This window comes from Heterocephalus glaber, unplaced genomic scaffold (genome assembly GCF_053883595.1).
Source record: "Heterocephalus glaber isolate CG9 unplaced genomic scaffold, H.glaber_assembly_v1.0 deba00000331, whole genome shotgun sequence".
Lineage (NCBI taxonomy): Eukaryota > Metazoa > Chordata > Mammalia > Rodentia > Bathyergidae > Heterocephalus > Heterocephalus glaber.
In genome coordinates this window covers 67,055,697-67,068,508 of record NW_028258142.1, presented here as the reverse complement: position 1 = coordinate 67,068,508, position 12,812 = coordinate 67,055,697, and the positions used below count along the sequence as shown (strand labels likewise).

At 46.0% G+C, this 12,812-nt stretch overlaps 1 protein-coding gene across 4 annotated transcripts in view; it reads left to right on the top strand.

The window, feature by feature from the left end:
- Positions 1 to 12,812, top strand: part of Afg3l2 (AFG3 like matrix AAA peptidase subunit 2) — a 40,915-nt gene that overhangs the window by 22,664 nt on the left and 5,439 nt on the right. For all 4 annotated transcript variants that reach the window (XM_021265270.2, XM_004853260.4, XM_021265271.2 and 1 more), the window contains 5 exons: positions 6,445 to 6,598; positions 7,238 to 7,345; positions 7,429 to 7,554; positions 9,320 to 9,430; positions 10,627 to 10,742. In XM_021265270.2, coding sequence (XP_021120929.1) covers positions 6,445 to 6,598; positions 7,238 to 7,345; positions 7,429 to 7,554; positions 9,320 to 9,430; positions 10,627 to 10,742 — 615 coding nt within the window. The remainder of the gene's footprint in view (positions 1 to 6,444; positions 6,599 to 7,237; positions 7,346 to 7,428; positions 7,555 to 9,319; positions 9,431 to 10,626; positions 10,743 to 12,812) is intronic.

Genomic DNA, 12,812 nt, shown 5'->3' with positions numbered 1-12,812 from the left:
TTGTGTGTTTCAGGAAGTGGCTTTAATTTGTGAGTTAATTTTTTTGCAGCAACTTTATTGAAATATAATTGACATACTGTAAAATTTACTGCCTCAACTATGTATACCATTAATAGCTTTCAGGTATATTCACAGGTTTGTGCGACTCACAATTGCACAGCGTTTCCATCATACCAAGCAGAAACCCTGGCTGTCCCTGTATCGATCACCATCTCTCCTGCTCCATCCCAGCTTGGAGCACACATCCATCTACTTTCCATTTGTGGATTTTCCTTTTTCAGACCTATTTTAAGATGGGGCCTTCACTACACTACCCAGGCTGGCCTTGAACTTCTGGGCTCAAGCCATCCTCCTGCCTCACAGCCTGCTGCGTATCTGAGACCGCAGTCATGTACCCCTTGCCTGCCAATGTGTGGCCTTTGTGCCTGGCTCTTAGCACTTAGCATAAAGTTTTCAAATTCAACAGAAACTCCATGCTGTACTTTCTGAGGCACTACCAGAATTTTCCTTATCACTGAACCTGTCGCACGCACCCTGTCCCACCCCGCCAGCACATGGCAAGGCTCTGGTTTCTTTCATCACAGCTGTCCCAGGCAGTGGGTGCAGCGTTTCTCACCTGCACGTCAGCCACATGGGTATTTTGTGGGAAGAGACTGTCCATGTAGACCTCTGCCCGGTTTTCAGCTGGGTGGTTCTGTGGTTACTGGGTGGTCATAGTTCTTTACAGATTCTGGATGCTAACTCCTAATCACACACATGATTTGCAAGTATTTTCTCCTGTTCTGTGGGCTGTCTTTTACTGTGTTGATAGTGAAGCACAGTTTGAATTTCGATGAAGCATTTCTCATTTTTTTCTTTTGTTGCTTATGCTTTTGGTGTCATGTTTAAGAATCTATTGTCAAATCTAAGACTATGAACGTTGACATCTGTTTTTTCTCAAGAGTTTGTAGTCCAGTTATAAACCTTTAGGTCAGTGGTGTCAGGTAAGGGTCTAATCTCATTCCTTCGCATGTGGATATCCAGTTGTTTTTTTTGGTACCGGGGATCAAACTCGGGACCTTGCGCTTGCGAGGCAGGCACCGGTACCACTGAGCTAAATCCCCAGCTGGATATCCAGTTTTCCCAGCATCATTGTTGAAGAGACTTTATTCCCATGGAATGATCTTGGTTTATTTCTGGGCTCTCAGTTCTATCCTGTTGATCTGTGTATCTGCCCTCAGGCCAGTACCATAGTCCTGGTTACTGTTGCTTTGCAAATTTTGAAATCAGGAGGTGTGAATGTGCTTTATTTTGGGTTTTTTAAAAATTCTTTTATTGGTACATTTTAGGTATACAGCACATTTACATTTATCATTGGGTGCTTGTACCTGTACATGATGTATCTTGGTTCTTATTTTTTTCCCCATTACCTGTTCGCCCTTCACTCCCCTCCACCCTTGCCTATTCACATAGATTTCGTTTCCATTTTTTTCTTTTCTCATAATTTTTCCTTTCCCTTCTTTCCCTTCCCCTTCCCCTTCCCCTCCCACCACCCCTTTACCTTTGGACCTTTTCCTATTTCAAATAATCAATTATCCATTTTAATCATTTTAATCCTTATTTACACTTTCAGTTTCTCACACTAGAGAAACTATTCGGTATTTACACGTGTGTCCTATTTATTTCACTTAAGAGTATGGCCTCAATATGCATCCATTTAGGTATAAATTTCTCCAATTTCTCATTTTTTATGGCTGAGGAGTACTCCATTTTATTAAAAAAAACATTTTCTTTATCCAGTCTCCAGTTGATGGGCACTTGGGCTGCTTCCAAGTTTTAGCTATTACAAACTGTGCTGCTTTGAACATGGGTGCACATATATCACTGTGGTATGATTCTTTTAGTTCTTTGGGCAAGATACCCAACAGGGGAATAGCTGGGTCAAATGGGACGTCCAGTTCTAGCTCTTTGAAGTATCTCCATACTGATTTCTACAGTGGTTTCACCAGTCTACACTCCCACCAGCAGTGGAGCAGTGTTCCTCTTTCCCCACCGCCCCGCCAGCATTTGTTATGTGTTGATTTCGTGATGGCAGCCATGCTTTCTGGGGTGAGGTGGAATCTCAGCATTGTTTTCATTTGTACCTCTCGAATGACTAGTGATGTTGAACATTTTTTTATGTGTTTATTTGCTATTTCTACTTCTTTGTCTGAGAAATGTCTGTTCATTTCAGATGCCCATTTTTGGACTGGGTCTTTAAATTTGGGAGGTCTGATTTTTTTTAAAGTTCTTTATAGATTTTAGATAACAGACCTTTGTCTGAGGAACAGCAGGTGAAAATTTTTTCCCACATTGTGGGTTGTCTCTTCACACTGTTGGTGGTTTCTCTTGCTGTGCAGAAGCTTTTTTAATAAGAGATCCCACTTGTTGATTGTTTGTGCTAGTTCACGGGCAACTGAGATTTTGTTCATGAAGTCTTTTCCTACAACAATGTCTTCAGGAGTTCTACCTAACCTCTGTTCCAGCCGGTTCAGCGTTTCTGTTTTAATATTTAGATCTTTAATCCATTTTGATTTTAGTTTAGTGCATGGTGAGAGATATAGGTCTAGTTTTAATCTTTGGCAAGTTGAAACCCAGTTTTTCCAGTACCATTTATTAAAGAGGCTATCTTTTCTCCAGTGAGGGTGTTTGGCTCCTTTGTCAAAGATGAGGTAGCTGAGTATGTCTAGCGTTGTTTCTGCATCTTCTAATCTGTTCCACTGGTCCTCAGGTCTGTTTCTTTGCCAGTGCCATGCTGTTTTTATCACAGTAGCTTTGTAGTATAGTTTCAAGTGGGGGGTTGTTATACCCCCAGCCATATCTCTGTTGCCTAGAATTGCTTTTGCTATTCTGGGCCTCTTCTTGTTCCAAATGAATTTTTGGATTGTTTTCTCAAGGTCCGTGAAGTATGCTGCTGGGATTTCAATTGGGATTGCATTGAGTCTATATAACAGTTTTGGAAGTATGTCCATTTTCACTATGTTGATCTTTCCTACCCAGGAGCAGGGGATGCCTTCCCATTTTCTGATATCATCTTCAATCTCTCTTTTCAGAGTGCTATAGTTTTCAGAAAAAAGTTCTTTGATTTCTTTTGTTAGGTTGATTCCTAGGTATTTCAGTTTTTTGGATGCTATTGTGAAAGGAATTGTTTGCCCTATTTCTGTCTCAGTGAGTCTGTTGTTCATGTAGAGGAAAGCTATTGATTTTTGTGTGTTGACCTTGTATCCAGCTACTGTATTGAATTTAGCTATTAAATCTAGAAGCCTTTCGGTGGAGTTTTTGAGGTCTATATAGAGTATCATGTCAGCTGCAAATAATGACAATTTGACTTCTTCATTTCCTGTCTTTATTCCTTTTATTTCTTTCTCTTGTCTAATTGCCATGGCTAATGTTTCCAAAACTATATTGAACAGGAGTGGTCATAGTGGACAGCCTTGTCTTGTTCTTGATTTTAGTGTGAAGGATTTCAGGTTTTGACCATTTAGTATGATATTGGCTGTTGGTTTTTCATAGATGGCTTTTATCAGATTGAGGTAGAGACCATCTATTCTAATTTTTTGCAGGGTTTTTATCATAAATGCATGTTGGATTTTGGAAGATGCTTTTTCTGCATCTATTGAGATGATCATATGGTTTTTGTCCTTGGCTCTATTGATATATTGTATTACATTGATTGATTTGCGTATGTTGAACCATCCCTGCATCCCTGGGATGAATCCCACTTGGTCAGGGTGTATGATCTTCTTGGTGATCTTCTGCATTCTGTTTGCCAGTATCTTATTAAGGATTTTTGCATCTATGTTCATTAGTGAGATTGGCCTGTAGTTCTCTTTTTCAGCTGGGTCTTTCTCTGCCTTGAGGATCAAGGTGATACTTGCTTCCAGGAATGAATTCGGGAGTATTGCTTCCATTTCAATTTCATTGAAGAGTTTAAACAGTCGTGGCAGTAGTTCTTGTCTATATGTCTTGTAGAATTCAGCAGTGAAGCCATCAGGACCCAGGCTTTTCTTAGTTGGTAAGATTTTAATTATGTTTTCAATTTCATTGATTGATACTGGGTTGTTTAGAATTTTTAGGTCTTCGTTCAACTTTGGTCATTCATATGTATCTAGGAATCTATCCATTTCTTCTGTGTTTTCCATCTTATTGGTGTATATGTTCTCAAAGTAGGTATTGATGATCCTCCAGGTTTCTGCTGGGTCTGTTGTAATTTCACCCTTTTTATTCCTAATTGCATGGATTTGGGCCTTTTCTTTCCTTTTTCTGATAAGGTTGGCTTAAGGTTTGCAAATTTCGTTTATTCTTTTGAAAAACCAACTCTTGGGTTTATTAATTTTTTGTATCGTTCTTTTAGTCTCCATTGAATTGATTTCTGCTCTGATCTTTATAATTTCCTCCCTTGTAAGAGCTTTGGGTTTGTCCTGCTCTTCTTTTTCTAGAAGCTTTTGAGGTTCAGCATCATATTGTTTAATTGGGCTTGCTTTGTTTTCCTAATGTGAGTATTCACTGCTATGAATTTCCCTCATAAGACTGCTTTCATTGTGTCCCATTGATTCCGATATGTTGTGTTGTCATTGTCATTTAATTGAAGGAACTTTCTGATTTCTTCTTCAATTTCCTCTGTGACCCATTGGTTATTCAGAAGTGTGTTCAGTTTCCACGTGTTTATGAAATTTTTGTGGTTTCTTTTGCTCTTGCTCTCCAATTTCATCACACTATGGTCTGATAATATACAGGGGATAACTTCAATTCCTTTGCACTTACTTAAACATGTTCTATGAGCGAGTATATGGTCTGTTTTGGAGAACAACCCATGTGCAGCTAAAAAGAATGTGTATTCTGATTTTGTGGGGTGGAACACTCTGGAAACATCTGTTAAGTTCATTTGTTCAAGAGTTTGATTGAGTTCTAGTATTTCATTACTTATTTTTTGTCTAGTTGATCTATCTATTTGTGACAGTGGGGTATTGAGGTCCCCCACTACTGTTGTATTAGTGTGTATATGACTTTTCATGTCGGTTAGGATTTGTTTTATATAGTTGGGTGCACTAGTGTTTAGTGCATAGATATTTATGATTGTCATCTCTTTCTCTTGGATTGTTCCCTCCACAAGGATGTAGTGTCCTTTGTCTCTCTTAATTGGTGTTGATTTGAAATCCACTTGATCTGCAAAAAGGATAGCTACTCCTGATTTTTTTGGGTTCCTGTCACATGGAGTATTGTTTTCCACCCTTTAACTTTTTCAGTCTGTGAGTTTATTTTTGAATTAAGTGTGTTTCTTCTATGCAGCATATTGTTGGATCTTGCTTCTTGACCCATTGTTCCAGTCTATTTCTTTATTTTGGTACTGGGGATCGAACTCGGGTCCTTGCGCTTGCACAGCAGGCAGTGAAACCACTGAGCTAAATCCCTGGCCCCCAGTCTGTTTCTTTTGATTGGTGAATTGAGACCATTAATATTGATGGTTATCACTGATACTTACTGACTTATCATTGTCATGACTTTTTCTTTTTGTTGGATTCTCCCCCTTTGCATTTAATTTCTTGTCGTGCCCAATGGACTCATTCTGCTGGGCTTCCTGGGGTTGTGATCTTCATTGTCTTTTCCTAGGATATTGTCTAAAATTGTTTGGACTGCTGGTTTGGTATTTGTGAAGTTCCTAAGGTGCTCTTTGTCATCGAAGTATCTTATTTCTCCATCAATTTTGAAAGATAGTTTTGCAGGGTACATCAATCTTGGTTGGAGACTGTTTTCCTTTAGGGCTTGAAATACGTCACTCCAAGCTCTTCTTGCCTTGAGGGTTTGCATTGAGAAGTCTGCTGTTATTCTGATGGGCTTTCCTTTGTATGTGATTTGTTTCTTTTCTCTCACTGCTTGTAGAACTTTGTTCTTCTGTTGGGTTTCTGGAATCTTTACAATTATATGCCTATGTGTACATTTTTTTTGATCAAGGCTAGCTGGAGTCCTATATGCCTCACTTATCTGTATGTCACAGTGTCTTTTAATAGGGAAAAATGTATGTACTTGTTAATGTTAAGAAATAGCAGCTGTTAGCATTTATTACACATACAAGTGAATAACCCTTGTTCACCTTCAGCCAGTTACTTACCTAACTCTTATTTGCTTTTTGTAACTATTCAGAAATATGAAACACAAAAAGAGTTGTATCAGATAAATAACAGCTTGTGCAGTGATGATCCCTATAATTCTAGCCCCTCGAGGCGAGGTGGGAGGACTGCAAGTTGGAGGTCAGCCTGGCTACACAGTGAGCCCCCAGCTCAAAATAAAAGTGAAAAAGAGCTACAGTGTAGCTCAGTGGTAGAGCGCTTCCGAGCAAGTGTGAGGCCCCAGGTTCACCCTTGGTGTTGCACATGGAGAAGCGATCGGTACCGTTCACAGTCCTTAACTGTCGCTTCTCCCTGTCAGGTTCGAGACTTGTTTTCCCTTGCCCGGAAGCACGCCCCTTGCATCCTGTTCATTGACGAGATCGACGCAGTGGGCAGGAGGAGGGGCCGTGGCAACTTCGGGGGGCAGAGCGAGCAGGAGAACACACTGAACCAGCTGCTGGTGGAGATGGACGGTGGGTGAGCCGCTGTCCTCAGGCGCTGTGCTAGCTCACGTCCTCACACGGGGGCTGGGGGATGGAGCTTTAAGGGCCCTTCACACTGCTGTACCCAGAAAGCAGGCCCTCTTGCCGGACAGTTGCCATCATTTAACACTGGCGTTAGAAGGGACTGAGTAGAGGAAGCTTGGAGAAATGATCTGCATGGGAAAGTCAGAATTACCTGTGATCCTAAAGCATCAGGAAACCCAACCATGGCTAAGGGTGACTGGGTGAATTTGAAATCCTTCACTTGGTGACTTACCATGGGATGGAGAGGGGTCGAATCCACTTGCCTGCCATGCGGCAAAGCCCCCCACACAGGGCAGTGCGGAGCAGAGGCCGGGTCTCCCACAGGTGGCAACAGAGGGGTCCACACCACCACCCACAACTGTGCGTCAGCTCAAAGTGAAAAATGCTTTTAAAATAACTAGATATATTTGGAACCTTTTGAGTCCAATGCATGATTCTTGTTGTGAAGGACAAGAGGAGTAGTCTAGAAAAAGTAGCTGTGCCTTAGAAGGTGGTTGGTGCACGGGAAGCTTCACGGGCCCAGCAGCAGGGACTCCGTCTTCTGCCTGTGTCTCCTCCCCATGACGCCACTTCTCCTGTCCCCAGGTTTTAACACGACAACAAACGTGGTCATCTTGGCGGGCACCAACCGGCCGGACATTCTGGACCCGGCGCTGCTGCGGCCCGGCCGCTTCGACCGGCAGATCTTCATTGGTGAGCGGCCACTGCTGCGGGCTGGCTCTCGGGCTCAGCGCCACGGTGTGTCTCTGACTTTCTTCTTAAACGTCTTTCGAAAGGACCCCCAGACATAAAAGGAAGAGCCTCCATTTTCAAAGTTCACCTCCGGCCTCTGAAGCTGGATGTTGCCCTGGAGAAGGAGAAGCTGGCCCGGAAGCTGGCGTCTCTGACCCCGGGGTTTTCAGGTGAGCGGAGCATGGCTGTCTGTGTCCGATGCCTCCTACGAAGTGTTTCCTTTGGCTATGGGGCCCCAGCTCCAAGTCCGGGAGGCCGTGTGCCTACCCATCAGCACAGTCGCAGCCCCAGCCAGGCCGCTGGTTCACACCCAGCCTCTTCCCCTGCGGAGTAGGTCAGGTCCAGGTCCTGACAGCCAATTACGGTACCTGTGACTTGTGGGAATAATTCCCAAGTGGTTTTCTTTTGAAACTGTCTATTGAGATAAAACTAATGGGCCTCACTCTGGGAGGCTGAGGCAGGATGACAAGTTTGAACCCAGCCTGGGCAACTAGCAAGACCCTGTCTCAAAATAAAAAGGGGGCTGGGGATGTAGCTCAGTGCGAAGCCTGTGGGTTCAGTCCCCCTAGTGCTGTGATAGTTACCTGTATAAAGTGTATGATCCAGTGGTTTTAGCTTGCTGTCACTGTGACCCAGTCTGGAATCATTTCATTGTCCCAGAGGATCTGTGAGCAGCGCTCCTCCACTGGACCTAGAACCTAGTCTTTGTTCTGTTGCTTTTCCTGCCCCAGTTGTGTCATACATGTGGAACTGTACAGTGTGCATCTTGTGTGTCCACTCAGGACGCTATGCAGGGTGCGCCCATCCACGTGGTCTCGAACATCCGGCTTTATCCCTCCAGGGGGCCGAGGTACACCCTGTGGATGGGGGTCCACGTCTTGCCTGCCCCTCGCCGCTGGTGGACATTTCCGCCTTGGGGTACGATGAGTAACACTGCTGTTAGCATTTGCCTGCAGTTCTGTGTGGACACATATTTTCATTTTCATTCTCCTAGGAGTACAGTTGCTGGGTCCCATGACAAGTCTGTTCTTGTTTTTTTAATTTTTTTTTTGGTACTGGGGATCAAACTCAGGACCTTGCACTTGCAAGGCAGGTGATGGCACCACTGAGGTAAATCCCCGGCCCTGTTCTTAGCTTTTTGAGGAACTGCCAGGCTGTCCCCAAGCGGCTGCCCCATTTCCCCTTGCGCTGGCAGTTTCTCCCCATCCTGGGCAGCAGTGTTACCAGCTCTCTTGATCCATTGTCTTCCTGCAGGCATGGGTGGTGGTATCCTTATTCCAGGATTTTATCTCGTCACGTGTCTCCCTCCTAAACGCAAAATGAATTGAGAAGTCTGAGAACAGTATATGCAACTGGACGGTCAAAAGGCACTCAACTTGAGTGAGCAGGAGTCCTGAATTTTTACTTAGTTCTTATATTTGTTTATTGACCACATATGTTGTGCTGTAGTTTATTTGTATTCCTATGTCACTTAATCTGAAAAATTAAAAGCACTGTGGGTCTAAAAAGCATTTGGCAGGCTTCCCATATTTTAGTTATGTAAGTTAATGTATTAGGTCATTTTAATACTTATGTTCATCTTTTTATGTAAGCAGTTTGCCTATTATGCCCTAGTCACTTTCTCAGCAGAGAATGTAGAATCAAGATAGTTGATGAGTGACTTAGAATCCTCGGTTTGCTGTTACACAAGCCCTGTCATCATGGAGGTCAGCACTGTCTGCTCCCTGCTTGCTGCTCACTGCTTCGTCTCAGAGCAGCGGGCAGGGCTGTGCAGGCTGGCTTTGATGGTGAGAACTGCTTGGCTATTGTAAATGAAACTAAGTGATGCTTCCATAGCACCCTGTCCGTCCAGCCTGGTGCTGGGCTGCTCCACCATGGGGTGCGAGTCGTCTGCGCGTGTCCTGGGGGATCAGCCAGCGTGCATTCCTCTTACAGGAGCTGATGTGGCCAATGTGTGTAATGAGGCTGCCTTGATCGCTGCACGACACCTTTCAGACTCCATAAATGAGAAGCACTTTGAGCAAGCCATCGAACGAGTGATTGGCGGTAAGGCGCAGAGGGAACTTGGCCGGAGGGGTGGCCAGGCAGGCTGGAGCCCAGCCGTGTCCCTGGCTTGGGGCTGGCCAGCTGCTAGGGTCCGCACCTGCTCCCTTCCCCCAGCTAGGCAGAAGCCCACCCGTTCACAGTGTGGCTGCCCCAGCCAGAGACTTGAAGGTTGAGTTTTTTTGTTTGTTTGTTTCTGGTACCAGGGATCAAACTCAGGACCTTGTGCAGGAGGCCCTTTGATGGTTTTGGAATAGGGCAGCAAAACTGAGACAGTGAAGTGACCTTGGTTCCCTGTAGGAGGATAAGCAAGCAGTGTCTCGGTGGTGGAGGAAAACAGAGGCCTTGCTACCTCTGTACCTTCGTAACTTTTGTCTGGCAGCTCTGTGGAAGTCTGGTCTTGGGCCGTGTCATGGGGAACTTTTTAAAAAACCTTCCAGAGCTTAGTATGTTATCGGTTGTGAAAGTCTTGGGTGAGTGACCTTTAGCATCAGAACTACCTTTGTCCCAGTGTGACGATTGCATTAGTACCAGCTGCGGAGACCTCAGAGCCGCTCTGCCGAGCTGTGAGCAGGGCCGAGCTCAGGCTGGCCCACTCAGCCATCCTCGTCCTGGACACTAGTGTGGCACCTCTGGACTCTGCCTGTGGTGCTCGCCCCCTCGTCCACCCTGCTGCTCCCTGGCTGACCAAGCCCTGAGGCTGTTGGGGAGGGCAGGTGCCCAGCGCTGCCCAGCCAGCTTTGCGCAGGTGTTGCCAGATCTGTAGCCAGCTTGGCACTTTGTTGTCCCCCAGTTATCAGGGACAGACAGGGGTCGGCCTCTTGGGCAGGCATCTCCTTTGGCAGGACTTGGTGATTGAGTGCCTGGGCTAGGCCAGGAAGCACGTTCCCAGAGTCCTTTGTTTTCTGTGGATTTGATGTTTGACATTTCTTGTCACCTCCCAAGCCAGGATGTGTGGTGTCACAGAGGGGAGGAGAGTTGGGGTGTAGCGGGACCTGGGGAGGGAGAGTGTGTGTGCTGACCCTGTTTGGTGTCTCAGACTTGACCCTTCGCTTCATCCTGGCTGCCATTGGGAATTTAAATTGTCGTAGGCTGCTTAGTCTTTCAGTCACATTTTAGAAGGGAGGTGTGTTGCACTGCGTAGCTATCTTTCAGTGTCCGTCCCTAACACGGTGGATGGGTCATTTCTTACTTGTTAGGCTTGGAGAAGAAAACCCAGGTCCTGCAGCCCGAGGAGAAGAAGACAGTGGCGTACCATGAAGCAGGCCATGCGGTCGCTGGCTGGTACCTGGAGCATGCAGACCCTCTGCTAAAGGTGAGGCCACGTGTGGGGGTGGCGGAGTGGCTGGGGGCCCTGCGGGGATGGGACGGCCAGCTCGGCACTTGGGAGTGGAGACATGCAGTGTTCAGTGTCCCGCCCTCCCTCGGGCAAGGTGAGCAGGCAGAACAGAGCTGTCTGGAGGGACAGGAAGTTCCAGAGCAGAGCAAGCTGAGCTGGGGGAGTTCGCTCTTGGACAGTGCGGCCTTGGCAGTGAGAGGGGGCACCTGCTCTACCCGCCACAGCAGGCACAGGTGCGTTGCCCTCTGGAGGTGACAGAGAGGCGAGAGAATGCTGGGAGGATGAAGGACTCTAGAGGGTGAGATCCAAACCTGAGAGAAGCCACCCAATCCCTGGCTGATCCCTGGCAAAGTGTGCTCAGGGGCCCTGTGAGTAGAGGTGGCCAGTCAGCCCTGATGACACTTGCACAGGCATCCTGCAGATGGCAGCAGAGCCGCTTACTGCCAGGGCTATCAGAAGCCGCCTGGAAACCGGGGCCCTGGGAGCCAGGGAACTGCAGAGGGCCACATGGTAGTGCACTGCAGACCCTAGAACCAGTGGGTACAGTCAGCAGGTTGCAGAATCAAGGTTGGAGCACAAAGATCACTCATGTTTCTGTAGATCCGCAATGAATAGTTGGAAAATGAGGTTTTAAAAATTCAGTTCCACACTTGCATGGTGGTGCATGCCTTTAATCCCAGCACCCCCGGAAGCTGAGGCAGGAGGATCACAAATTCAAGCCCAGCCCAGACAGTTTAACCACTGAGGGAGCCCTTGTCTCAGAGGAAGGAAGGAATGAATGGCAGCTGGGAATATATATAGCTTAGTGGCCCGAGTTACATACCCACGACCAGGAAAAGCCATTTTTATGAGCATCCCAGAACGAAATATGGAATATTCAAAGAAAATATTTGTAGGGCTTATACATTGAGTTAGCCATACCCAAAAGTAAAATAAAAATACTGTGTCACAGAATGTTATGTCAGTTCTCCCCAGACCTGCAGATTCAGCCAGGGCAAAGTGGCACACTCCTATAATCCCAGCTACTTGGAAGGCTGAGGCAGGAGAACTGTGAGTTTGAGGCGAGACCTTGCCTCAAAAAAAACCTATTGGTCTATAGTTTCATCGCTGTCTCTTTCCGTAATTGTAGCAGAACATTTTGTGGAAATTGTGAAGCTGAATCTAAAGTTGTATGGGAATATGGTGAACCAGAATAGCCAAAACAGGTTAGAGGAAGGGTTTCACTTCCCTGTCTTGAGACTGTACACAGCTGCAGATCCAGATGAAGGCCTGGTAAGAGGACTGGACAGAGGCAGAGTCCACAGAGGGACTGCAGGGGCCCTTCGCTCACTGTCAATGGAGGAGCCCAAGTCACTCACGGGAGGAAAGGTTGTCTGATGAGCCAGTGGTTCTGGTATCAGGACCCATGTGAGAAAGTGAACCTGGACCCTGCAGCATTTCTAACGGCCAACATAGGTAGAATCTTTGTGGCCTCGAGTATGGAAAATTTTCAGTACAAGCAGCATGAACCACGAAAGAAGTTGGCATAGTCGATCTCTTAAAATTAAAAATTTTCTTATGTTCAAAAGACCCCATTAAGAGAATGAAAAAGGCAAACTACACGCTCTGACAGTGTTTGCAACACGTGTTTATGACACAGGACTTAGGACTTGTGTCTACTCTAGGTGGCCTGTCAGGACTCTGTGAGAATCTAGTAAAACAGTGGGCAAAGGATGCGCACTGCACTTCACAGGTGTGCAGTGGGGATTCAGTGCATAAAAATAGTATCGCTGGTCTTCGGGGAGTTGCGCATCAGATTGCAGTGAAGCAATGAAAGGCCAAGAACACTCACTGGAGTGGTTAGGATTTCGTGCACAGCCTATTCTTGGTAAAGGTAGGGGCAGTTGGAGCCTCATGTGTGAAATGGTGCAGCCACTTGGGAAAAGAGCTTCTGCTTTCTTACAGAGGTCAACACTTCCGCTCTGTGGTGTTTGCCCAGGATAAGTGCAGACGTCCACACACAGATTGTCACTGCTTTGTTTGCAGCGTCCATGACCCAAGCGCGCC